Here is a 25,119-nt window from a genome sequence, read left to right as displayed (position 1 = left end):
CCAAACGAAGATTATACCAACGCTCCACATGCAAGCGTGGATTATACATCCGCCCGACTAAATATACTCCACTGCCTTAACGTGACACTACAGACTAAACTCAAATTTGATCGTTTGTTTTGGTCTTTGATCTTTGGTTTTGATCGTACCACTGTGGACGCTCTTAGTGACCTAAAAGGGAGGGTTTAGTCTCGTGTGGGTTTACAAGGAGGTGTACGCACAAAACCAATGATGTAGGTGCTGATGTTTTTATATGTTGCCTCCATCTTACGGAGGAGAAATTTTAGCTGGTTGTTCAAAGATTTCCTTTAAATCTTTTAGTCTGGATCATCTTCATAATCTAAACGATCTTGGTGGTACTGGAGTTAAATTAATAAAAAGTGTTAATACGAGGTTTTCATTAACGAGAAAATAATAATGAATGATTTTAAATAATACTCACCACACTTTCATTGCCCCATCCATCGGGTAAGTTCATAAAATAACGCCTAACATAACCCACGTATCTCTTCACTTATCTCATGAGAATGATAATCATGTTCTGCAAAGACTTGTTAGTTCTTACTAGCTTACCTTACAAAGAGGTGTACCCAGAAAACCTGTTAATATCTAATTGCGGTTCTAACGTTGTCTACGAAAACCACCTTCAAATATGGTATTACCATAATTCATTGTACAAATACAAGAGGCGAAACAAACCTTTTCTATGTTATTTAGGGTGATGTTATATAATAGTTTTTGTATTTACTGAAAGAAAAGATAACCACTTTCTTCAATCCTATTACTGATCCAACCTCGATTTGCATTCTATACTCTTCATGGTTCACCATTGCGTTGTTACAAGTAGCTATCATTTTTCCACTAAGATCCTGTAACCAAAAAAAGACAAACAATGTGTGTTAGATTTAATTACGATCTACAAATTGGACTGACTAAATAACTGGATCACGAAAAAATATTAAAATATCGTCTTCACCGTCAAATAAAAGTTACCGAGACCATCTGCTCTCTGCTCTTTCGCCAATACAACCAAGCGCTCGATTCTTTGACATAAGGGTTTTATTGATCCTAACAAGGTTCTTCCCTCAAAGAAAAATTGTTGTGCAAGAAACCAGGGGTTACTTTGGAATTGGATATCGTCAACACCTTCAACTTCATCCTTGGATAATTGTTGGATGACTTGTGTAGATACTTCTTCCTCTCCCAGAGCTCTCCTCTTACATTTTAGATCATCTAAATCCTGAAGTTTTCCTATAGGACCGGAAATTCTATGTCGGCTACTTAATGCTCCGTGGTAGTTAGACACAAAACTCTTCTATTGTTTGACTATCGGACATGGTGTGAGATCGACCAAAACTTCTTTTTTTCGTTCCACAACCGCGTATTCGTGGTCAACAACGATGGGCGTGCTAGAAGCGGATGATAAGGTACTTTGTACATTCACATTGGAATAACTATCTAACATCGAAGCTAACTCTTCTTCGTTAAAATCTCTCCAAAGATCATCTCTCTCCATACTCAATGTTAATAATACCAAATCCTATCACTACTACGATCTCGAGTCAATAGAGAATGAAACCTTGTTAGTATGTCGAATTATATGTTAGGGCTTCTTTATAGATAGGAAAAGATTTCCTTTAAATGTAAATGTTGGGTATTACCACAATTTTGTGTGGTGCTAAGAACACATCCATTGATATGATTGAGCGTTCCAAGAAAGCATTAAAGCAATGTCTACCGACACCTTTTATAAATGCCTGCTTTGGGTACTGCCTCCCCAAATCCTTTAGTCCAACCGGATCCCAACATTAAATTATCTTATTTTATAAACCATAATTCTAGAACTTGGAACATTTCTAGATTAAACACTCATTTCGATAATGTTTTTGTTCGGAAGATTATCACTATTCCTTTTATCACTATTCCTTTAAGCCAGTAATGCACTCTTGACAGGAGGGCTTGGGACCTTTCTAAGGACGACAAGTTTTCTTCGAAATCTGCCTACATGGGTATTAGAGGCCTTAGGAAATCCCCATGTTAAAACCTTTGGTTACGTATTTGGAAAATTAGAGTCCCCTAGAGGATCCAAGTTTTCACTTGGAAAGAAGCTAGAAATGCTCTGCCTGCTAGAACTATCTTGCATACTAGAATGCCAATGCACAATGTTGATTGTGTTCGTTGTAATCATCCCTAGGAATCAGTTATGCATGCTTTGGTCATGTGCCCGTTTGCTAGTCGTGTCTGGTTTTTGTCTGATTTTTGCATTAATACCCAATTTTTTCAAAACAAGTCGATCATTAGTTGGTTGATTTTTTGGTTAACTGACCCCGTGTCTAGACTCTCTGATGGTAACCAATGCTTGTTTGTGGAAATCTTATGGTCTCTGTGGACTAGTAGAAATAACTTGATTTTTCAGAATCTTAAGGAAAACCATATTTCTATTATTCAGAGAGCTAAAGCCATGCTTTTGACTAGGAATACCATCCCAGTAGTTTCTCCCACAACCTCTGTCAGTTTATGTGATAAATGGATGCCCCCATCTTTTTACTGGATAAAGTGTAACACACATGGTGCTTATGATGACATCTCTGGAGCTGATGGTGCATGATATGTGATGAGAGATTGTGCTCGTAAAGCCTCTTTTTGTGGCTCCCTAGTCTTTGAAGTGAAGTCTGCTGAGGAAGCTGAAGCCAGAGAAATTTGGGAAGTTCTGCAAAAAGCATTGGACCAGAAGTTCACTCATGTTATCATTGAAAGTGACGTTAAGAACCTCATTGATCGTTTTTCAACTGGATGTTTTGATGGGGATTCTAGTACGGATGCTATCTTTAAAGGCATTCATTTCTTTCCTTAAAGTTTGGTGATTATATTTTCACTCAACCTCGTATTTGTAATTCTGTAGCTCGTGAGCTTGCTCAATGGGAAAAAAAAAACAATGCCTCAATGTACTGGTCCGTGTCTCCTGTTTGGTTACCACCAACAGTTGAGGGGGAAGCAATATTTCTAGCTGAGTGGTGAGATTTGTATCAAGCAATATTTCTTGAATGCAGTTGTTAACTTGAAATACTTGCTAAGTTCGAAAAAACTGGGTTTGATATACACCAACGAAGGGAATTGGGAGTGCTTTCTTATACCAGGAATGACACTAATTCACAACAATTACAACTCTACTTATACTTGCTATTACACCGTTCTTCTCGAGTTTGATTTTCATGGTGCACTGGAGAGGCACCTTATGAGAAACTTACAATCATCTTACACATTCTTGACAAGAAAAGACGAGACCAATTATACAATAAGAAGCAAAATATATATTGTCGTTAACTAATAAACTTCAACATTCCATTGTTCTGCCTTCTTCAACTGTCTTTTGTATTCAAGCCAGTCAATACCTGTGTATTCAAAGTAAGCAAAAGAACATTATTAGAAACTGTTTACCTTCAAGTATGGAATGCAAGAAATCAGGTTGGGTTGAATATGTATGTTTCTTAATTCTAACTGTCTTTAGCCGCTAAAGAAACCAAAATGTTATCAATTCTTTTATCCATTCCTTTCAACCCGCACATGTAAATGAAAGTGTTGTCTTTCTTGAGTAATTCCCATATCTCCTCTGCGTATTGAGCCACCCGGGTTTGTATGTACATATTTTCTCCCTTATCATTCGTTTGTTCTCTGCTCACTACAAATTTGAGCCTGAAGTTTTCAGGTGCTTTCTCCTTCATCAGCTCAAATTCCTGCCATTAAAAAAAACAAAAAAAAAAAACAAATGTTAAAGCAACTGCACTTGCGGTTGTAGTTTTGAAATGGAGAAAATTGCAACTAAAATCAAAAGCTTACCATCTTGTACAATGATGAGCTACTCGTGGGAACACCCAAAAAGAGTCAAGCCAAACCGTTGAACTGTTTAACATGACAGGAAATGCCGCTACGTAAACAAAAGTTAAAATGTATTTCGTAGTTTGGGTCTCGCAACTCGTCTTAATAGTGGAACCTAGAACTATGATTTATGCATTAAAACCCAGAAATTTGCGCACACATATATACCTTATAGTTTTCGTGTTTTTCAAAGAACATGTTCCACAAGAAAGGAGCAATTCCAGTTCCAGTTCCAAGCTGCACCATCAAAGGCACCCCCAATAGATTAATAAACCCGCATACGAAATGAAGTCTATAATCGACAAGCATTCCCCAACTGCCATGTTTTTTCCTAACTAACTAACAATAGAAGAGAAATGACTTATACTTGGCCCAACTAAGCTTGAGTTTACCAACTCTTTAACAATCTTACATTTCCGGTTATGTGTGTACTTGTAAGGTCGTACATTAATTGGAGCACATCGTTATGCGTTGATCATCTCAAGTGATAGCATTGTGGGTGTTGAAAACACCTTACCAAACTATTGATCAATATATGTATCTTCCCAAGTATTTCTAGATTATGTTATGCTTCCGAACATTGACTAATTTGACAAAATACCTCAGGTCATCCCTTATTTAAGAGTTGTTGTATGCTATGACTGTTGGCTAACCATACTTTATTTTTATTGACTTCTTCAAGTCGAATATATGTTCATTAGCCATCTTAAAATCCATGGTTAAATATTTAAAACCCAAGTTATTAGACCTAATATTTCCAACCATTGAGCATCCCCCAAGTTGCAATACATCAAAAATTCCTTTGAACCCATACTTATATGCAATTTATAATCCATAAGTATATTCTTTTACAAGCCATTTTAGCCCCATTAGCTACCATCACCTCAAAAGTGTCATCATCAATTACCTCAATTCCCATTCTTTTAGGTATCACAACCTCAATAAAATTATGAGTACCTCCAAAATCGACAAGTATTGTAGCTTGTGCCTTCTTAATGTCTCCTTGTACTCGCATGGTTTGTGGAGCCATCCAACACATGCATAGAAATCTCGATATTTGTTTCCCTGGTTCTTCCTTTACAATAACTTCATCTTTATCTTCATCTTTGTCATAATGGTCGTATCTATCAATTAAGTACAATGTTTGAGTTTTACAACGATGACCGTGATGAAAATCAAGATATAGAGAGAGAGAGCAGAGAGGAAGATCACGCGGAAACACTAGAGAGATTAAATTGTGCTTAATCTGATTCTCACACTTTTCATTAACATAAAACTTTGCCTTTATAGGCTACAGAACACCAGCGTGATTATCACTAAACCACTAACAATTACATGCTTAACAGGCTCCTAACTATTAGGACTTATAACCCATGACTAAATCATGTAAACAACCCTTAAAACTAGGCACTACTGCATTAGATACACGAGTAACTTCTGTGAACAAACCACTAATACATATCTACGAAAATTCCAAGACTTTGTAGTTTTAGTTTAATCAAAACTCCAACAAACCGTGGTGTCACTTTTCATCACAATTATAACATAATTGTTGATTTCTTCTTTCTTCATCCTCGGCCTGAGTTAACAACTTGAGTTTTTGTCGTGGGTTTTGAAGATGAAACATGTGGTTTAGAATTAAAAGGTCTACCAGTATTGACAATGTTGGGTGTCCTTGTTGCTATTATGTATGGTCGTCTTCATAATGTAACTTCTCATCTAATAACCTTCCAATTTACATTACATCATGTAAATCAATAGGAGCGTGGGATTGGATTTCTAGTCTCACCTCGTCCTTTAATCCAATTAGAAAACAACTCACCGCAAAATATTCCGGGAGAATATCATCTACCAACTTTGGTAATCTTATAAAATATTCACAATATTCAATGTATGAACCTGAGTGCCTAATTTTGGCCAGTTTGGCCCCGCATCCTCATACGAAGTAATACCTAAACGATTAATAATGTCTTTCGGAAATTCTGCCCAAGTATCTACAAGTTTAGTTCTCTTTAACCACCTGTCTAGTTGTAAAGTTTCACCATCCAAATGTTTCCACCTTGATTTTCTAATTTGAAAATATTATACAACATTAAATAGCCAATAACCTTCTAGATCCATCAAACTTGGAAAAATGTAACCGCTCTCCTCATCTCTTTGATTGGTTGTTTCTCTCATTATTCCCGATTGTTTTACTTTCCACAAGCTGGACGATCCTCTTAATTAACAAAGCTTGATTTGATGTCATCTCAGCCACCTTATTCGTTAGCTCAACCAATTATTATTCCGTAATTGCTAGGTTTTTTTTTCCAGCCATCATAAACATGAAAAGTCGGCTCTGATACCAATTGATAAGAACCTATGACCTGCAGAGTAGACTTAAAGATACACAAAAAATTCAGAACAAAATTATAATTTTCATTGATAAGAAAATTAACAACAATAGACCCCCTTATGTATGCCATTGAATTAAGAAAAAAATCCTAAAAGGAAACTACTCCTATAAGAGTCTAAAACAAATTTTTAAAACTTAATAATTTCCAAATGCAAACTAATTCCTAAAACAAGAGAAACCTACTGATTCTTACCCTAACCCTAGTTTTAACCCAAGTAATTTTTAGGGATTTCTTATCTGAATCAGCCTCTTAAACAAGACATTTCGATGCATCTTCGCTAATTGCCTTTCAATTAACGAAGGGAAAGGGAAATGAAAGAAAAAAGGATGGGTCTTCGATGATATTTCTTGTTCATGTTTAGTTCTCTTTGTTTCGGAAATTGTTTCGATTTCTACATATATTTCTCCCTCACTTTTCCCACTTTCTTTCAGCCATCTTCTACCCAGAAGCCCGGAAATATGTTTTTTAGGTATTGTTATGTTTGGCCTAATCCATAGGACCGTAGTGCTTGCTCAAATAAGACTTTAAATCCAGCTCATATTGTGTCATTACCCTGTCTTTGTCTGGGTCTTCGGCATCATCTTTATTCAACTCAACTAATGTTAGTTTGATTTATATGAAAAAACCATTAGTAGCGTATTTTTATTATACAAATAAGTTTTCTATTTATATGAAAAAACCATTAGTAGTGTGATTCTTTCCTGACACATTGTCATTCGTATCGAAGTTGGTGGGAATTTGTTGGCATGTCAATTCATTACTGTCCACCATTCCTAACAGGGGTATTAGTTTAATGGGAAGTCCATGTGTATATTCTCACATGCATCCTATCTTTTTTAGTTCTACATAGTTTCGGGAAAAAAAAAGATGCTTGAACAATAAACAATTATAATTTCAACATTGCTAATAGGGTCACATATTTGCTAGGGTCTTCTTAATCATCCCTTGCTAAGGGTCTAAACCAGTAAACCAACCCACCGTTTTACATGGGTTTTTGTACACCCTCGAGCAAGACAATACCCCCATTAGCAGCCATGCATAATTTTCTGTTAAGTTTCCTAACCATATAATTCATCCTAGATTGCTGGAGTCCGAATATAAGAAACAAAAGATGCCTGAATTTGTATTTGTTTAAGGATCCCTAGTCTATTCTTTGGACGTAAGGTTTTAGTTGGCACCATTAATGATTCCAAGAACTAAGATATATAGAAGGATTTTGTATTTGTTTAAGGATCCTAGTCTATTCTTTGGACGTAAGGTTTCAATTATCTAATGGCAAACGATTATCCATTACGTTTGATGAAGAGCCAAGTTACGTAGTGGCATACATGGACAATATTAACTTGTTTTCTTCCTTTCAACGGATATACAATGGAGCAACCATGTTGTTCTCATTTATAATTTGATGTGTATAAGAAAATGATGACATCGTGGATATACGTACCTCAGTTATTGAAATTTAAAATATCACAAGTAGTGAGCACGTGCGATGCACGTTGGTAACATTAATTTTTCAATCCATTTCTGAAATGTGGTACCTCATTTTACTTTTCAATTTAGCCTAATATTATGCAAAAATGGAAAGAAAAAATAAAATAAAGTATCACTCTTAATGAAACGAAGGTAATATCTTCGAATCGAAACTAAAATCTATATATTCTTCTAAGTAATTTTATAGCATATCAAGTGAAGTAATTAAGTATTATATAGGCAACATATAAAAATACATAAACTCTTTCAATTTGTCTTTAAATTATAGTTATTTTCCCGGAGAATTATAAATATATTGAAAAGTAAAAAAATTGATATGGTTGTTTATATTTTTGCGTTCGTGATTGAAAGAGGTTTCCAAATATATAAAATTCACAAAAATCCGACGTACAATTTGGAAGATACCAAGTTTTAAAATATTTAATTTTATTTTTATAAAAATGACATTTCTGTAAATAAAAGATTTCATATATTATTACTCTTAAGTCCCTATTCCGTTAAGCATTCCAGTCCTTATTCATATTTCTCAACTAAACAGTCCCTGTTTTGTTTAACATGTAGTCCCTAATCCGTTTGGTGAACCATTTTCCGTTTGGTGAACCAAAAAAGGAGTAAGGATTTCAATTAAGCTTGCTTGCCTTAAAAGGGGGGAGATAATTTGATGGAGGACTTTGTGTTTAAAAGGGGATTGAAGAACATAGAAGATTACCAACTCGTTTTGTCTAGAAGTATGGATCAGGAGCTGAGAGACAGGAATAACGGAACCGAAATAGAAGAATTCGAAGAGTCCGACTGCAAACCACAATTAGAAGAGTTTTCGAGGAAAATTCCACACTGGAGGAGCCAACTAACAGTGAGAGGATTAGTTGCAAGTATCATTATCGGGACAATTTACACTGTGATAGCACTGAAGCTCAGTCTCACAGTAGGAATTACTCCTAATCTTAATGTTTCTGCTGCTCTTGTATCATATGTTTTCATCAAGGGGTGGACTAAGCTACTTGATAAAGTTGGTTTTAATTCTACTCCATTTACAAAGCAAGAAAATACATTAATTCAAACTTGTGTTGTTTCTTGTTATGGTCTTGTTAGTTCAGGTAAAGTGCTCTACTGCGCTCGTTCTTTCTCTAGCTCTCCCCTATATGTATTCCATTTCGATATATTTTGGTGAAACTGCAGGAGGATTTGGATCTTTTGTATTGGGGTTGAGTAAGAAAATATACGAGCTAGCAGGGGTTGATACTCCAGGAAACAGCCGAGGGAGTTATAAGGATCCAGGAATTGGATGGATGACCGGTTTTGTTTTTACTACAAGCTTTATTGGCCTTTTATCTTTGGTTCCTCTTCGAAAGGTAAAAAATTATATTTTGCTAGTAGTATATTACTTGAATTCCGAATCATTATTGATAAAAAGTGTATGACATGTCTTTGTGAAGATCATGATAATCGACTACAAGCTACCTTATCCAACTGGCATTGCAACGGCGGTTCTCATAAATGGATTCCACACGCCTAAAGCAGATAAGACGTCTAAGTACGATCTACTCATACTAACTGATCCCTTTGTGTCTCTTCAGTTCAATGGTTACCTGTCTCGAGTTTGATTTCGGATCATAATTTTTTATCTATAACATCTTCTATTCAGGAAGCAAATTCGAGGATTTGCAAAGTTCTTTTTATTTAGTTTTATCTGGGGTTTCTTCCAATGGTTCTACACTGGTGGAGCCGCATGCGGATTCGTGCAATTTCCAACTTTTGGGTTACAAGCATGGAAGAATTCGTACGTGTTACTTCTTATTACCTGCCTATATTCATGTTTTCTCTTGGTGTTAAACTTTTTGTGAATTTTGGGTTTCTTCTGTTTTGCAGTTTTTTCTTTGATTTCAGCATGACTTATGTTGGAGCAGGGATGATTTGCTCACATATAGTTAACCTGTCTACTCTTTTTGGAGCCATTCTTTCATGGGGAGTGATGTGGCCACTGATACGCGGCCTAAAAGGAGAATGGTATCCAGCAACTATATCAGAAAGCAGCATGAAGAGCTTAAGTGGTTATAAGGTCTCAACACTAAAATTTCCATTTCTTTACATCATAATTATTTTGCATAAATTGGCAACTGTTTTCTTGACACTCAAAACTTTCTAACTCCGCTCACTTTTGCAGTCTTTTATCTCCGTTGCGCTCATTCTTGGAGACGGGCTTTATAATTTTCTCAAAGTTGTATACATTACCAGCAAGAGTATTAAACGCACAGTTAAAGTCAACAGCGAAGGTAAAAAGGAAAATATATCTAGTGTGTTCTTTTGATGGAGTAGGTTTTAAGATTTTTGCTGTGGTTTGACAAATTTGCTCAAGGAAATTCGTATTTTTACTCTCCAGTTAATGATCCGTCAGCTAAATCTCTTGAAGATCTTCAGCGAGATGAGATCTTCATGAGGGACAGTATTCCCATATGGGTTGCATGTGTTGGATACATTCTTCTCTCCGTTGTTTCCGTCATTGCGATCCCACTCATGTTCCCCCAACTGAAATGGTATTACGTAATAGTATGCTACGTCCTTGCTCCGTTTCTAGGATTTTGTAACGCATATGGTGCAGGCTTAACTGACATAAACATGGCATACAACTATGCAAAAGTAGCTTTGTTTGTGCTAGCAGCACTATCGGGGAGAGAAAATGGAGTAGTTGCAGGGCTTGTAGGTGCTGGCCTCATAAAAGCAATTGTTTCTATCTCTTCTGATCTTATGCAAGATTTGAAAACCGGTCACCTGACACATACCTCCACTCGCTCAATGGTTATAAGCCAGGCCGCCGGAACAGTAATAGGTTGTATTGTAACTCCTCTATGCTTCTTTCTTTACTGGAAAGCCTTTGATATAGGAAACCCTGCTGGAGAATATAAAGCTCCATTTGCTTTAGTTTTCCGAAATATGGGAATTCTCGGAGTGCAAGGTTTCTCTGCATTGCCTAGCCATTGTTTGCAGCTCTGTTACGGGTTCTTTGCGTTTGCATTTCTGGCTAACTTGGTGAGAGACCTTTCTCCATCGAAGATCGGGAAGTGGGTTCCTATACCTATGGCTATGACGGTTCCATTTCTTGTCGGTGCAAGTTTTGCAATTGATATGTGCATTGGGAGCTTGATTGTGTATGTATACGAAAAACTTGAGAAAAAGAAAGCCGCTCTAATGATCCATGTTATTGCTTCTGGTTTAATGTGTGGAGAAGGATTATGGATGCTCCCTTCAGCAATCCTTGGTCTGGCTAAGGTGAAGCCTCCCGTTTGTATGAAATTTGTCTCATCTTAACCTGAAATTGTGCAATATAAGTGCAACAATATTCGATTTGTATCAAAGCATTTTATTTCCAGCTGAGTGGTGAGATCTGTATCAAGCAAATTTTCATGAATGCAGCTATTACTTGCTAAGTTCGAAAAAACTGAATTTGATATACACCAACAAAGAGGAGTTGGAGAGTGCTTTCTTACACCAGGAGCCATCAATGACACTAATTCACAACAATTACAACTCTACTTATACTTGCTACTAGAGTTTGGTTTCATGGTGCACAGGAGGGGCACCTTATGAGAAACTTACAATCATCTTACACATTCTTGACTAGACAAGATGAGACCAATTATACAATAAGAAGCAAAATATATATCGTTGTTAACTAATAAACTTCAACATTCCATTGTTCTGCCTTCTTCAATGTTCTTTTGTATTCAAGCCAATCAATACCTGTGCAAAGAATATCGACAGTAAGCAACCGTAAGTATGGAAAGCAGTTAGGGGTCGGGTATGTATGTTTCTTACCGTCTTTAGCCGCTAGAGAAACCATAATGTCATCAATTCCTTTCTCCATTCCTTTCAACCCGCACATGTAAACGAAAGTGTTGTCTTTCTTGAGTAATTCCCATAGCTCCTCTGCGTATTGAGCCATTCGAGTTTGTATGTACATCTTCTCTCCCTTGTCATTTGTTTGTTCTCTGCTCACTGCGAAGTCGAGCCTGAAGTTTTCAGGTGCTTTCTCCTTCATCAGCTCAAATTCCTGCCGTTTATAAGAACACGAGAAAAAAATTGTTAGAGCAAAATTGCGCTTGCGGTTGCAGTTTCAAAATGGAGAAAATTGCAACTGAAATCAAAACCTCACCTCCTTGTACAGCAATGAGCTACTCGTGGGAACACCCAAAAAGAGCCATGCCAACCCGTTAAACTGTTTAACATGACAAGAAATGCCGCAACATAGACAAAAGTTAAAATATACCGTATTTCGTATTTTGGGTCTCCCAATGGAACTAAGAATTATGCATTAAACCCTGAAATTTGCGCGCGCATATATACCTTATAGTTTTCGTGTTTCTCAAAGAACATTTTCCACAAGAAGGAACGGAAAGGAGCAATTCCAGTCCCAGTTCCAAGCTGCAATAACGAAGGCACCAATAGCTTAATAAACCCGCATGCCAAATGAACTCTATATTGACATAAGAAGCACTAAAACAAAATCACGAATCCTGATTTGCAAAGAAGAAAAACTACCATTATGATTGTGGCATTTGGATCTTTAGGCATAAGCATTTCTTTTCCAATTGGCCCTGTGATCGTCACTTCAGATCCAGGTTTCAAGTCACCTAAAATTTAAAGGAAAATAAAAATCAGACTAGGATTGTTTTCAAATAAGTGAGTAAAACCGTCTAAATTATAGCCACTATATAACATTAGCGGTCCATAGTTGCAATGCATGGAATTAAGAATGCTCGCCTCGTCCTGGAGAAAATGAAGAATAATGTTGCGAGAACTTTTTAGATATCTGTAGATCACTTACATAGGAAATTTGAACAAACTCCCTTAACTTCTTCACCTTGATCGTTGGTGTAAACTAGTCGCTTCACACACAGTGAAACCTGTAAAGATCAACCAACATTATAATCTTTTAGGCCAAAAATTAAGCAAAAGAAACAAGATATTGGCATTAAGCTTCACGTGCATCCTAGACTATCTGACGATCTAGATAAAGCCAGATGCGATTCTTTCCAAGGATTTATGCATAGTTTCGGAAACACAAATGCAGACGGGAAAGTTGAAAACTATTGATGCAGTATATGAAGTAAATCTTACAGTTTTGGAGTCTCCAAAATCACCAATAGCACTGCTAGCAATTGAGTACAACCTGAGTTTATGTGGCTTCCCATTCTTGTCAACTCCCTCAGGAATAATCCCAATGGATTGTCCTTCTCTGTAAGGAACTTCACCTAAAAATCATCCAGAACCAAAACAGGAATTGAATAACAATCTCAATAACTAACAAAATCAAAATATTATTAGAAATGGATTAAGGAATACCCTCAGTGGTGAAAACCATATGCCATGTTTCTCCAGGGGCATCATCACCAGTAATCTTAGTGTTAAGAAGGCATCTACCAATATAAGGATTCTTTGGTTTGAATTTGTTAACAACAATTCCTTCATCATCCTTCTTGGAGATCTTTTCTACCTTTACAGGAGCAGCTTCAGTAGTAGTAACTTGAGATGTTATGGTAACAGCATTGTTAGAAATAGAGATACCACCAGTGTAAGCAGAGTTCTGCAGAATGAATTCAAACAAGTCTATATCACCAAGAATATCCAAAATGTTTAAGAAAAGAAAAACAAAGATTTGATATTTGTAACTACCTTGGGGAAGCTGATCCTATCTGAAAAGATAGATGATGTTCTTGATGAAAGTGCAGATGTTGATGATGATGATGACTTAGATGATGGAAGAGAAACTGCAGCAGTGAGTGAAGTTGCCATTGTTTTTGATATTGTAAGAAGAGAAAATCAAGAATGATGGTTTTCTTCTGTGGGTTTTATGGTTTGATATTCAAGTAGAAAAAATAAAGATAGGGAATCATGGGAATTGGGTGGAGGAAATTGTAAGTTAGAATGAAGTGGTCGTTATTGTTGTAGGATTTCAGTTTATCTTGTGCTTTGGATATTTCTCTTATTTCTAGTCAGTGTAAATTTTTAAAAAATTGCATATTACAAAAATGAAAGATCCAATCAAGACAATTCCATAGGGTGGGTAAAAGCGTTATCAAACCAATTTGAGCCCAGAAGGTCACGAGCCTAAGTGACATTTTTTTTGAAACCTGTTTTGAGGGATACTAAATAATGTCAAAATAGGGTCACTAAATAAAAAATAACATCACCCGTTATCAATCTTTTTTTGATAATGGCATAACTACCCTTATATAATTAGTGTTAATGATTATGATTAGATTTGATTAATTAGGAATTTTAATGATTGATTAAAAATTAAATTATTAGCGGTAAATTAGTAGAGAAATCAGATTTATGTGAGAGAATTGGATTTTTGAGAGGAAGAAGAAGAAGAAGAAGTGAAAAAAAACTTGGATTTTAGTGTTTAGAAGTGACCAAAATGTGTGATTCAAATCAGAGGTAGACTTCTATGCGAGGTTTAGTGTCCTTTTTATAAGTTGAATCTGTCAAAAAATTGAATTTTTAAAACCCAGATTTACTGACCAGATGAACGGTTCGACTGATAACTTGTCAGCCGAACTTCACTCTGTAACTGACGAATTTAGGTTCGGCTGATTCGAACAAAATCTAGCAAAGTCGCATCATCCAAACATAGTGTTTCTCTAAATCATATACTAGGTTAGACTCAAAATTGATATACCAAGATCAGCCGAACTGATCTTCTGAAAATTTAAAACGAAGAACAAGGCTAGGTTCGGCTGATTCGAACAAAATCTAGCAAAGTCGCATTAGCCGAACATAGTGTTTTTCTAAATCATATACTAGGTTCGGCTCAAAATTGATTCCAAGATCAGCCGAACTGATCTTCTGAAAACCCTAATTTCATCTTTGAAAGCATATTCTATCGATCAAACAAAATAAAATCAATCAAAAACAAGATGAGTTTGTTACAAATACATTCTAAAATACATCTGAGAGCAATTGAGATTTGGATTTCGCACTCCAACATCGCTCACTTCGATTCGTGTTTCCTTTGCTTGATTAATTGCTTGATTGAATTGGAGTCCAAGATGTTTAAGTTTAAAGATTATTTAGATTTTTGATTTTAGGTTTTTGAGGATAAGGGCACTCTAATAATTTGAATTGTTTAAGGATATATAGGTAATTGCACTACCTTTAGACACCCCTTATAAACCCACCCTAGATGGGATAATGAATGAGTATGCCTCAAAAAAATTCAGTATGCTTCAAAACAAGTCTCAAAAACAAAAAGTATATATCACAAAATTAGTCCAATCTAGCTAGGACTATAAGTAGGCTGTACAACTCCAGTTCTTATCAGGTACGGTTGGGTTGCCTTTAGCTTGTTCGGCTTATAAATGAATAGTAGGATGAAATTCCTACACCAAAATTCTTTTTCTCTCACGAAATATTTTTGGAACCAGACTAAATACAGATTCTAAATGTCACGGATCACTGGATTCAAGATTTTTAGGCTATTAGTTGAGATCCCTTGAGATTTCCCACAAAATTTTCTACTGTGGGTGAAGAACCATAGATAAATGAAACAGGACCAAGCTCGAAAACAGGTATACGAAACATGACGAAGCTGGAAAATAGTATTATATGTCTAAAATATTCGGCTATTATTGTTAAGTCAATCTTAACTCCTTTTCAAGGTTTTTTCTTTCTTCAAATCTATAAATCATCATGTGTCTCATATAACATGTTTTGATTCATTGGATATCGTGGAATCATCATATGAATATCTATATATTACTTCATCAAAATAGTTTACCGATTTTTTAGTTTTCATATATTAAGCTGTTAGATCTCTCTTTTAGGACTTATGTTTACACATTTTTTTGAAACTAATCTTCTCCTATGAGGGGGTAATCTCTTTTCCTGTGCAGGTGTATCCAAGATAATCATTTGTGGTATATAGTGGTGGATTCTTCCGGATGGTCTCTTCTGAAATAAGAACAGTGGTGTGGAAAGCAGTGGTGCAAGTCATCCTCTTTGTGATGACTCATAATAGTAGTATATTATCTCCTTATATCCTCTTAGACATTAGTAGAAGCCAATATGTTGATCTTCCTGTTCATCATAAACCTCATCCAAGATCCAGTTTCTTCCAAAATTTCAAAATTTTAAATTCCCCCTAAAATCCAATTTTCAAAAGTCAGTCAAAGCAAAGACTTCCCGCATTTTGTGTCAATCAGTTACGTAAAATGCATGTGTTTCCTTACTTAGATCCACACAAAAATAACATGCATAATTTGTGGTATCCCCTAAACTCTTTAGGGAAATTTCGCTACGTCATAAAAAAAAGATTATTTCATTGTTCACCAGGATAACAATGTATCTTTCTTCTCAATATTTTAAGGAGATATTCATTATGATAGCATAAATTTCTATCTCTCTCTTAATATTTTTGGAGAATTATATATATTCATCATCCAACTAAGGAAAAAGCCAAAACCAATTCTAGTCCCATAAGAACTATTTTCTTAGATTTAAAGATTCAAAAACACAAAACAATGGCTACTAGTTCAACTAGTCGTGCATACAGAATTAACCTTCTGTGAAGACAACTAAGGAATGCATCCTTGGAGATACCAAAAGAGAGAACAAGTGATGTAGGTTCCTATTCCACTATCACTGCAGCTACGGAAGAATAGTCTCATGCAATCTTAGGAAATCTTATGTACAAATATAAGATTCCGATGAGGGTAATCAGAGAAGAAATTAACTAACTGCGGAGAAAGTACATATACAAGGAGATACGTATCATGGGTCATAACCTTATGTTGGTAAGGTTAAATAATGAAGCAGAACAATATTTAGTTATAAGAGATGGTCCTTGGATAATTTGAGAAGCTTTATTCGCAATCAAAAAGTTTGTAGCTGGAATATCTGCTAAAGACTATGACTTTACGCATCAAGTATTCACTGTTCAATTGACTTACTTCAAACTTGAATATCTGAATGTCAAATTTATTGACGAAGCTATTGGTTTTATGCGAAATAGAAAATGGATCTCAAAAAACCATTACATCGTGGTGGATGGTGGAAAACTTTAGGAGAGGAGGATGTATGGATTCGTTATCATTGGGAACTACAACTCAAGAAAATATTAGACAAATATTGGTTATTGATCACCAAAATCAAAAGTGCATGGAATGGAATTGGTTATTGTTAGAGCATAGCTCGGTTGAACCCACCAAGCGTTGGTATGTCAAGTTTGGTTGTCATATTTTAGTGAACCAAAACTCATTTAAAGAGTCGCTTGATTATTTACAAGAGTCAACTTCGTATAGGTTAGCTATAAAGTTATTAGGATATGAGACATACAAGTATTACTCGAAGACATGAATAATGTGAAGAAGTAAATATATACAACGACGACATCATCATTCCTCTTGAGGTTAGTAATATTTTGACTTGAATTATTTCATTCCTAACGTATATTTCAAGTCGTGCATATTGAAAAAATAATTGCGAAGGTATGAATGATTACACTTTAGTTAGACATAGTATTAAGGAATACAATATGAAGTAAAACGCTTTTCTTTTGAACTTCGTATATAAGACATCGACATAATCGTATGAATGCTATTGTGATTATGTGTATGGGTATGGGTGAAGATTTCGTCCTAGGAGAAAATGTTTTACATTCGTTCAAAGGAAGTAAATTTATAAACTTGTTTTGTGAATCAAAAAGGAAATCGCTAGGCTTATTGGTATTATTATTCAGTGCAAATCATTGGATTACCAATATGTGTGTTTAGTATATATAACCGTTGTATCTTGATGCCTGACTTATGTATCGGTATGACTTTTATTAGTGAAACCAATCTTAAGTAATCACCTGAGATGGTATGATCGATATTTGTAATTGGTGTGATCAACTCTAGTCATTGGGCAACCGATCCTAGAACTTGGTTGGGACTAATTACAAGATGGTAATCGATCCTTGTAGTAAGTTAACAAGTTTTTAGTAATTGGTGTGATCAACTCTAGTCACTGGGCAACCGATCCTAGAACTTGGTTCGGACTAATCACAAGATGGTAATCGATCCTTGTAGTAAGTTAACAAGTTTTTAGTAATTGGTGTAATCGACCCTATAACTTGTGTAACCGATCACAAGTAAGTACCATAAATAAGTGGTAACCGATCCTGGTACTTAGTTAGCCATTTTATGGAAACTAGTGTGACCGATCCTAGTAGCCACTTGGAGGTAGAACCGAAACTTTTTTTGGTAGAACCGTGAAACCCATGTTTGGTGATTGAATGTTTTTGGAATACAGATGAACCAATTCTTAACTCGTTTGGAAGTGTGGAAAATCGGTTCCAAGATTATAAATATGAAAGAGGATTTACAAAGTTAAGATGTCGACATACTTTGAACACGTGAAATAATTCTTAGCTTTTATTGTTCAAAGATATTCCTCTATATGCTTTTAATTTCCATCAATTTCCTGGTGCTGGTGTGCCGGTTGGAGGTGAGGGTATTTTACATGCTGTAAATGGGATGTTGGAGTTGAAAGGTCACTCAGATAAAATGTCAATGTTGGTTATTGACTTCTCTAATGCGTTCAACATGGTGTGCATATCTCATCTCATCAAAGAGGTTCGTCTTCAGTGTCCAAGTATTTCTCTATGGGTTGAATTTTGTTATGCCAAGCCGACTAGACTTTATTATGATAAATATATTTTGTCTTCTGCACTCGGTGTTCAACAAGGAGACCCTATCGGTCCCCTATTGTTTGCTCTTACACTTCATCCCCTTGTGAAGTCTATTGCTTCTCGTTATACACTTGATTTGCATGCTTGGTACCTTGATGATGGTACAATTATTGGAGACACGCTTGAGGTGGCCAAGGCTTTGAGCATAATAGAGTCTGAAGGGTCGAGTAGGGGTCTACACCTTAATATTAAGAAGACTGAGGTCTTTTGGCTCTCAGTTGATCCTAGAAGCTTAGATGAAGGTGTTTTCCCTATTGATATTGGTAGACCCAGTAATGGTGTCAAACTTTTGTGTTTTGGGGGGGGGGGGGGGGGGGGGGTCGGTGAGTCTGGACTTGAATTTTATGAGTGACATGGTACTGAGTAGGGTGAACAAGACTATTCAACTTATGAACTCTATCAAAAAGCTCAAGGATCCTCAAAGTGAGATGTTGTTGCTTCGCAATTGCGCTGGTGTGTCTAGATTATATTTTGCAATGCGTACTACCAATCCCACAGCTCTACAACAAGCTTCTGATCTATAAGACGACCATTTACTCATGTATTTAAGACTCTTAATTAAGGGTGATGGAGATGGTTTTCGGCCCTTGCAGCAGAGATTGTCTACATTTCCTATCAAGGATGGTGGGATTGGTATTTATACTATGGCAGACACTCGTACTTATTGTTACCTTGCCTCTCAGAGTCAGACTACCTCGGTGCGTAAAACGATACTTGGTAGCTTATTCTCTACAGATAATGGCTCTGCGTATCAACTTGATCTTTAGAACTTCACTCAGGTATGTAGTTTGCCTTCTACTTATTGTGTCGATAATACTGCACCCCCTTCCATGCACTCCTTGGCTGTCACTTATTTTGGTGCAGTTAATAAGCAAATCCCTGTCCAATTTTCCTTGTCTGCAAGAGACTCTATTTTGTGGAAATGTAACCGGGTTAAGCATGCACAAGACTATCTTTTAGCTGTCCCCATTAGTGGATTAGATCAATGCCTTGGGACTAGACAGTTCAGAGTGGTTGTTTGCTATCAGCTTGGTATTCCGTTGTTTGGTGAGGACAGTTTATGCTCTAGTTGCAATAAGCCCATGGATATATGCTCTCCATTGTGCCAAATATGTAGGTAGGAAGTTTCGTCATGATCTTGCTCGTGATGTAATTGTGGGTATTTGCTACAAAGCTAGAGTTCTTGTGCATAAAGAAGTTGATTTGGGCCTTTTGTCAGATGCTAACAAGGACTTACGCCCAGCGGATATCCTTGTCCTTAACTGGGAAAATGGACAAGATGTGTGTATGGACGTCACTGGAGTTTCTCCATTTACTGGGGAGGGGGTCCATACATTCATTCCAGGTCAAGCCATCGCGAAAGCTACTGCGTGTAAACGTACTAAATATTTGGAAGTATGTGCTTCACACGGGTATGATTTGGGTGTTCTAGCTTTCACCACCTTGGGAGAACTTGGTGATGATACTATTTGTTTTTTTAAGCGTTTGAAGAATTTTTTAGTTAGCAATGATGCTGGTAGTGGTTTTGGTAGTTTTATTTTTCATAGATTAGGACTTGCTATTCAAAAAGGAGCTGGTGCCCAGCTTGTTGCTCGGTTACCAACTAAAGCATTGTACGAATCATAATTTATATGTATATTTTCTTTAAATAATTGCATATATTTAGAAAATAATAATTATTAATGTGCATTTACTAATTGGAAATTTTCTACTGAGATTTCGGTCATTAATTGGACAGAGCATTTCCAGGAATTATGAAAACCGATTTTGTGTTTATTGCATATGTTTGAGAATATTCGGTTTTGGAAATTCCTTGGTGTCCAAACTTCCTTGGTCTATAAATATTGAGGTTTGCATTTCGAGCAAACTAATCCTCATAGTCAGAAAAACTACCTAGTTGTGTTGTTACTAGTGGAGCCTTCTATTCGGACATGAAAGTACCTAATTAGGTGAAATCTCTTACGACCGCTCGTTTTAAATACTTCTTTGGGATTGGAAATATCTACGAGTACCGTTGGTGGGAAACTAGATAATTGTTGTTTATTATTAGTTTTTGGTTGATTTGATTGACTAACGGTTGTTGAACTTTGATTGCACCTAGTTTGTTTATGCTTGAGAATTTTCTCTTCTGATATAAGATTCACTCAAACTAGATCGAAGTTTCGACGGGGATCTTTAAAACTGTTTGTAGATCTAAAGACGTCTTGTGATAATCCATTGTTAACAGACTCCGTTCTGTGTGTGATTGATCACAAGAGATTCAAGTTGTTTGTGTGCAGATGTTTACTGAAGATCTAAGAAAATTTGAAGACAAAGAAGATTTCTTATTTGAGTTCATAATCTTTGGTGCACACAAAACTTGATCGGCTGGGATCCAACTATAATCGGTTTATCTTTGTGATAACCTTGATTGATTAGTTGAGTAGATCGGTATCAATACAATTCTTTGTGATTCAAAGTATTGATTGCATAGTCTCTAAACAATTACTTTGGTAGTTGTTGATTGATTGATCTAAGAACCCGACAAAGGGGTGTATTGGGATAAACGGAAGAGTCTTTTGTCAAAATCACATCACGTTGTTTGAAACGAGTTGTTACCGAACAGATTTGTTGTTCCTTTACTGTTTGGAATATGAATCAAAGGAACTGTTCCAAGTGCGTGACTTATTGCAAGTTGGAGGCGCAGGGATACAGACGGAACTAGGTGAACTATAGATTTAGTTGTTTGGTCTCAACTATATGAAGTTGGTTTAGATTTTGTATAGCGGCTTAATCCTGAGAGTATTCAATTCTGGAAAAGGTCCCGGGGTTTTTCTGCATTTGCGGTTTCCTCGTTAACAAAATCTTGACGTGTCTTTTACTTTTCTATTTTCGTAATTATAATTGTTTTTATTATAATTAGAAGTAAAATACACAAACGTTAGTTCCTATTTACTTGATAGCAAACCTATTGTGTTTGGTTAAGTCCGAACCTATTATGAAGTAAACATACTTCGTTGTTGTATTCTATCGATCTTGTATCCATATACGGTCACACGAAGTGTGAACCAATTAGTTGTATTGCCTCGACTCAGTCCATAGACAATCACTTTCGGAGAAAGGACTTATAGGTGGAAAAGTTTTAGATTGAGGTATATTTGGGTACCCTAGTCTTTTCAGTTATTATATCTGGATAGCCTAACAACAACTGAATATGAGGAAATATTACAAAATGAAAGAGATGTTTATGAAGGCAATGACGAAAGAACTATGTCTCCTTAAATGGCTGAAGAGTTAGCTGAATATGAAGCAAATGAACAACGTAGACAAAATAAGAGAATGAGAAACTCTACTCTTAATCAAGAACCTTAAATGAACCAACACAACATCCATGTCAATCCACCGAATATTTTAGGAATTGAAGCAACAAATGGTATGAACAATATCGCATCTCAAGAGATGATTTATAACAATTCAGAGGCAATGATTTATAACAAATGGTTATCAAGGATACATAGCTCAGGTATCTATCACTGTCTTAATTTTAAGTGCTTTTAATATTCATTTATCTTGGTTTTCTTTTAGTTTTCTTTTACATTAAAAATAAAAATAATCGCATGAAACTGCAATGGTTTTACAAATAAAAATATTAGAAATTATATCTCTGATTTAAATATAATGCTTAGTCGGGACATAATATTTTTGCAAGAAACAAAAATTTATAGAGATAAAATGCTCAGGTTCATAAAACCTTTAAACTTTCCAAATTCTTTTTACGTTCTTTTATAGGGAGATCAAGTGGAATTTGTCTTATGTGAAAAGATGGATGTGATCTAGATATCATATACCATGATTGAAACATGATACACTGCTTAGTTCATAGTGACCCTTCTAAACCAAGATGGTTACTGTCTTGTGTTTATGGTTCCCCATATCCACAGGAAAGAATGAAAAATGGAACTTTATAAGAGATGTATGCTTGACTTACGATATTATTGGCCCATGGATTCTTATTGGTGACTTAAATATCATCTAACATGAAGATGAAAGAGTTGATAATAGTGGATCTTCTTCTTTTTCTTCTAAAGCTAGCAAAATCATTAATGAGGCTGGTTTAAGTGACTTTGGTTACCATGGAAATCCATTCACATGGACAAATAATAAACATGGTACGAGGAAAATAAAATCGAGGCTAGATAGAGCTTTAATGAACTATGATTGGTTATTAAATTTTCTTGATTCTTGTCTGAAGCACTTGCCTTTCTTATCTTGTGATCATTGTCCTATACTGCTAGATTTGTTTCCTAACAATGTTTGTAGTGCAAATAACTGGAAGTTTTATGAATGTTGGTTAAGGGATGCTAGATGTAAACTTGAAATACATTCTTCTTGGTCCAAACATCATAGAGGATCAGCATGCTATGTTCTTGATAAAAAGTTGGCATAAACTATAATAGATCTTTCACTCTGGAACAGAAGTAACTTCGGAAATATACATGAAAAATTCAAAGAAATCCAACAACAGTTAAGTGAGCTTCAAAAACCTGGCTCATGTGGCTCGGACAATAGTAAATTTGTGCAAGAAATAGAAAAGGAAATTGAAGAATGGCATCAACGTTGAGAGGTTTTCTATAAACAGAAATCTAGAGACATTTTCTTCCATGAAGTAGATCAAAATACAAAGCATTTTCATCTCCAAGAAAATCGGAGAAGGTCGAGAAATAAAGTTGAAACTTTAAAGAAGTAAGATGGAACTTGGTGCAGTGGCAAAGATCAACTTGAATCCTTGTTAGTTGACTACTTTAAGGTGATAATAATTGCATCCAATCTAGATTCATATGGGGAACTGCTAACTCTCGTGCCACCTTGTATTACTGAAGAAGATAATGATTTTCTCACAAGAATGCCTAATAAGGATGAAATTTACAATACTCTGAAGCGGATGCAACCTTGGAAAGAACCGGAACCAGATGGTTTCCACCGGGTTTCTTTCAAGCGAATTGGAGCACGATAAATGATGATGTCATTAATATGATACAATTTTTTTTTTCGTACTGGAAGATTTCTTCAAAAGATGAATAGAACAAACCTCTGCATTATACCTAAATGCAAGCTACCTCAAACCTGTAGATATTATCGACCAATAGCTTTATGTAATTAAACATATAAGCTCATTAGAGAAGATTTTGGCAAATGGACTAAAGCGGCATCTAGAGAAAATTACATCCCCCATGCAAGCACCATACGTATTTTGCAGACAGATTGGAGATAACATCACATTAGCTCATGAGATTATTCACTGCATGAAGAGAAAGAAAACAAAGAAGGGTTATATGGAACTTAAACTCGACATGTCCAAAGCCTTTGATCGTGTGAGTGGTCCTTTCTTGACAAAGTTATGAAATAACTGAGTTTTAATAGTAAATGGTGTGGTTTCATTCAGGAATGTGTGAGTACTACAGAAATTCAAATTCTTCTAAATAGCTCTCCGGGAAAAGCTTTAAATCTAACAAGAGGAATACGGCAAGGCGATCCCATATCACCATATTTATTCTTACTCACCATGGAAGTTTTCACTCGTGTTTTGGCTAAAGATGAAATGGATGATAAGATTCAAGGCATTAAGATATCAAGAAAATCCCCTCAAGTCACTCATTTGCTTTTCGCAGATGATTGTTTTGTTTTTGCCAAGGCTGACATCCACAATGTAACAAATTTACTTCAGGTTGGCAACATGTCAGAACAACAAATTAATTTTCAGAAATCTGCTGTCTTTTTCTCGAAACAAATGCATCCAAGGCAATGCAGAATCCTGCTAAGGAGTTTGAAGATGAAGGAAATGAGTCTAGAAGAGAAGTACTTGGGAATCCCATTATTCCTTAATAAGAAAAAAAAACTACTTCGTTTTCTAGTTTAGTTGTCAACACAAAAGCAGACTAACCAGATGGAGAGGGAAGTTCATTAATCAGTCAGGAAGATCAATTCTTGTGAAGAATGTTCTCAATGCCATGCCATCAGATCACATGGGGATTTTCAAAGTACCATATGCTACCATAAAGAATTGGATAGTATACGAAGGAATTTTTGGTGGGGGAAACATGATTCAAAAGGTTTATTTCACACTGGTTGGCCAACTATTAACAAACATAAACAAAATTGAGGAATGGGTTTTCGAAACTTAAAATGCTTCAACAGATCTCTTCTGACCAAAGATGCTAGGAGATTACTAAAGAATGAAGATAAGTTGTGGGTTATAGCCTTAAAAGAAAATTATTTTCCAACTACATCAGGACTGCATGCAAGGAAAAAAAAGAATTCAACTTGGGCCTAGGAAAGCATTCAAGGGAGTATGCAGTTCATTTTCAAGTATAGTCTCTAGATAGTTGTAATGGAAGTAGAATATCCATTTAGTCTGACAATTGGATTCAAGGCACACACGCACCTCCTATCCCAGCCGTGGAGATGGAAGTTGCAAATACTCACAATAAAGTGGAGGATATAATTGATCATGATACTAAGACATGGAATGTGACAGTGATTCAAGAATTATTCAATCAGTATGATACATTAAAGATCTTTCAAATGAGTATACCACATAAAGGGGAAGATAAGCTTATTTGGACACTGATAAGGAATGGTGACTTTACT

General features: G+C 35.8%; 2 protein-coding genes and 1 pseudogene across 2 annotated transcripts; 1 reads left to right on the top strand and 2 right to left on the bottom strand.

The window, feature by feature from the left end:
• Positions 1-3,277: 3,277 nt before the first annotated feature.
• On the bottom strand, positions 3,278-4,891 carry LOC113291330 (annotated as a pseudogene).
• Positions 4,892-8,435: 3,544 nt separating this feature from the next.
• LOC113288899 (metal-nicotianamine transporter YSL3-like) lies at positions 8,436-11,199 on the top strand. The gene is made up of 7 exons (XM_026538039.1): positions 8,436-8,860; positions 8,943-9,115; positions 9,200-9,297; positions 9,409-9,543; positions 9,633-9,822; positions 9,928-10,036; positions 10,144-11,199. Exons 1-7 carry the CDS (start codon positions 8,494-8,496, stop codon positions 11,067-11,069), a joined length of 1,998 nt encoding a protein of 665 aa, XP_026393824.1. The 5' UTR covers positions 8,436-8,493; the 3' UTR covers positions 11,070-11,199.
• On the bottom strand, positions 11,178-13,691 carry LOC113288900 (ferredoxin--NADP reductase, leaf isozyme, chloroplastic-like). The gene is made up of 9 exons (XM_026538040.1): positions 13,434-13,691; positions 13,104-13,344; positions 12,879-13,012; positions 12,586-12,664; positions 12,300-12,391; positions 12,105-12,182; positions 11,914-11,976; positions 11,577-11,811; positions 11,178-11,501 (listed from the first exon to the last, which is right to left on the bottom strand). The coding sequence occupies exons 1-9, from the start codon at positions 13,551-13,553 to the stop codon at positions 11,434-11,436; spliced, it is 1,110 nt and encodes a 369-aa protein (XP_026393825.1). The 5' UTR covers positions 13,554-13,691; the 3' UTR covers positions 11,178-11,433.
• Between the last annotated feature and the right edge of the window lie 11,428 nt (positions 13,692-25,119).

The sequence above is a fragment of the Papaver somniferum genome, chromosome 6 (genome assembly GCF_003573695.1).
Source record: "Papaver somniferum cultivar HN1 chromosome 6, ASM357369v1, whole genome shotgun sequence".
NCBI classification, from domain to species: domain Eukaryota; kingdom Viridiplantae; phylum Streptophyta; class Magnoliopsida; order Ranunculales; family Papaveraceae; genus Papaver; species Papaver somniferum.
The sequence above is the reverse complement of the archived record's forward strand: the minus strand, read 5'-3'. Positions and strand labels throughout refer to the sequence as shown.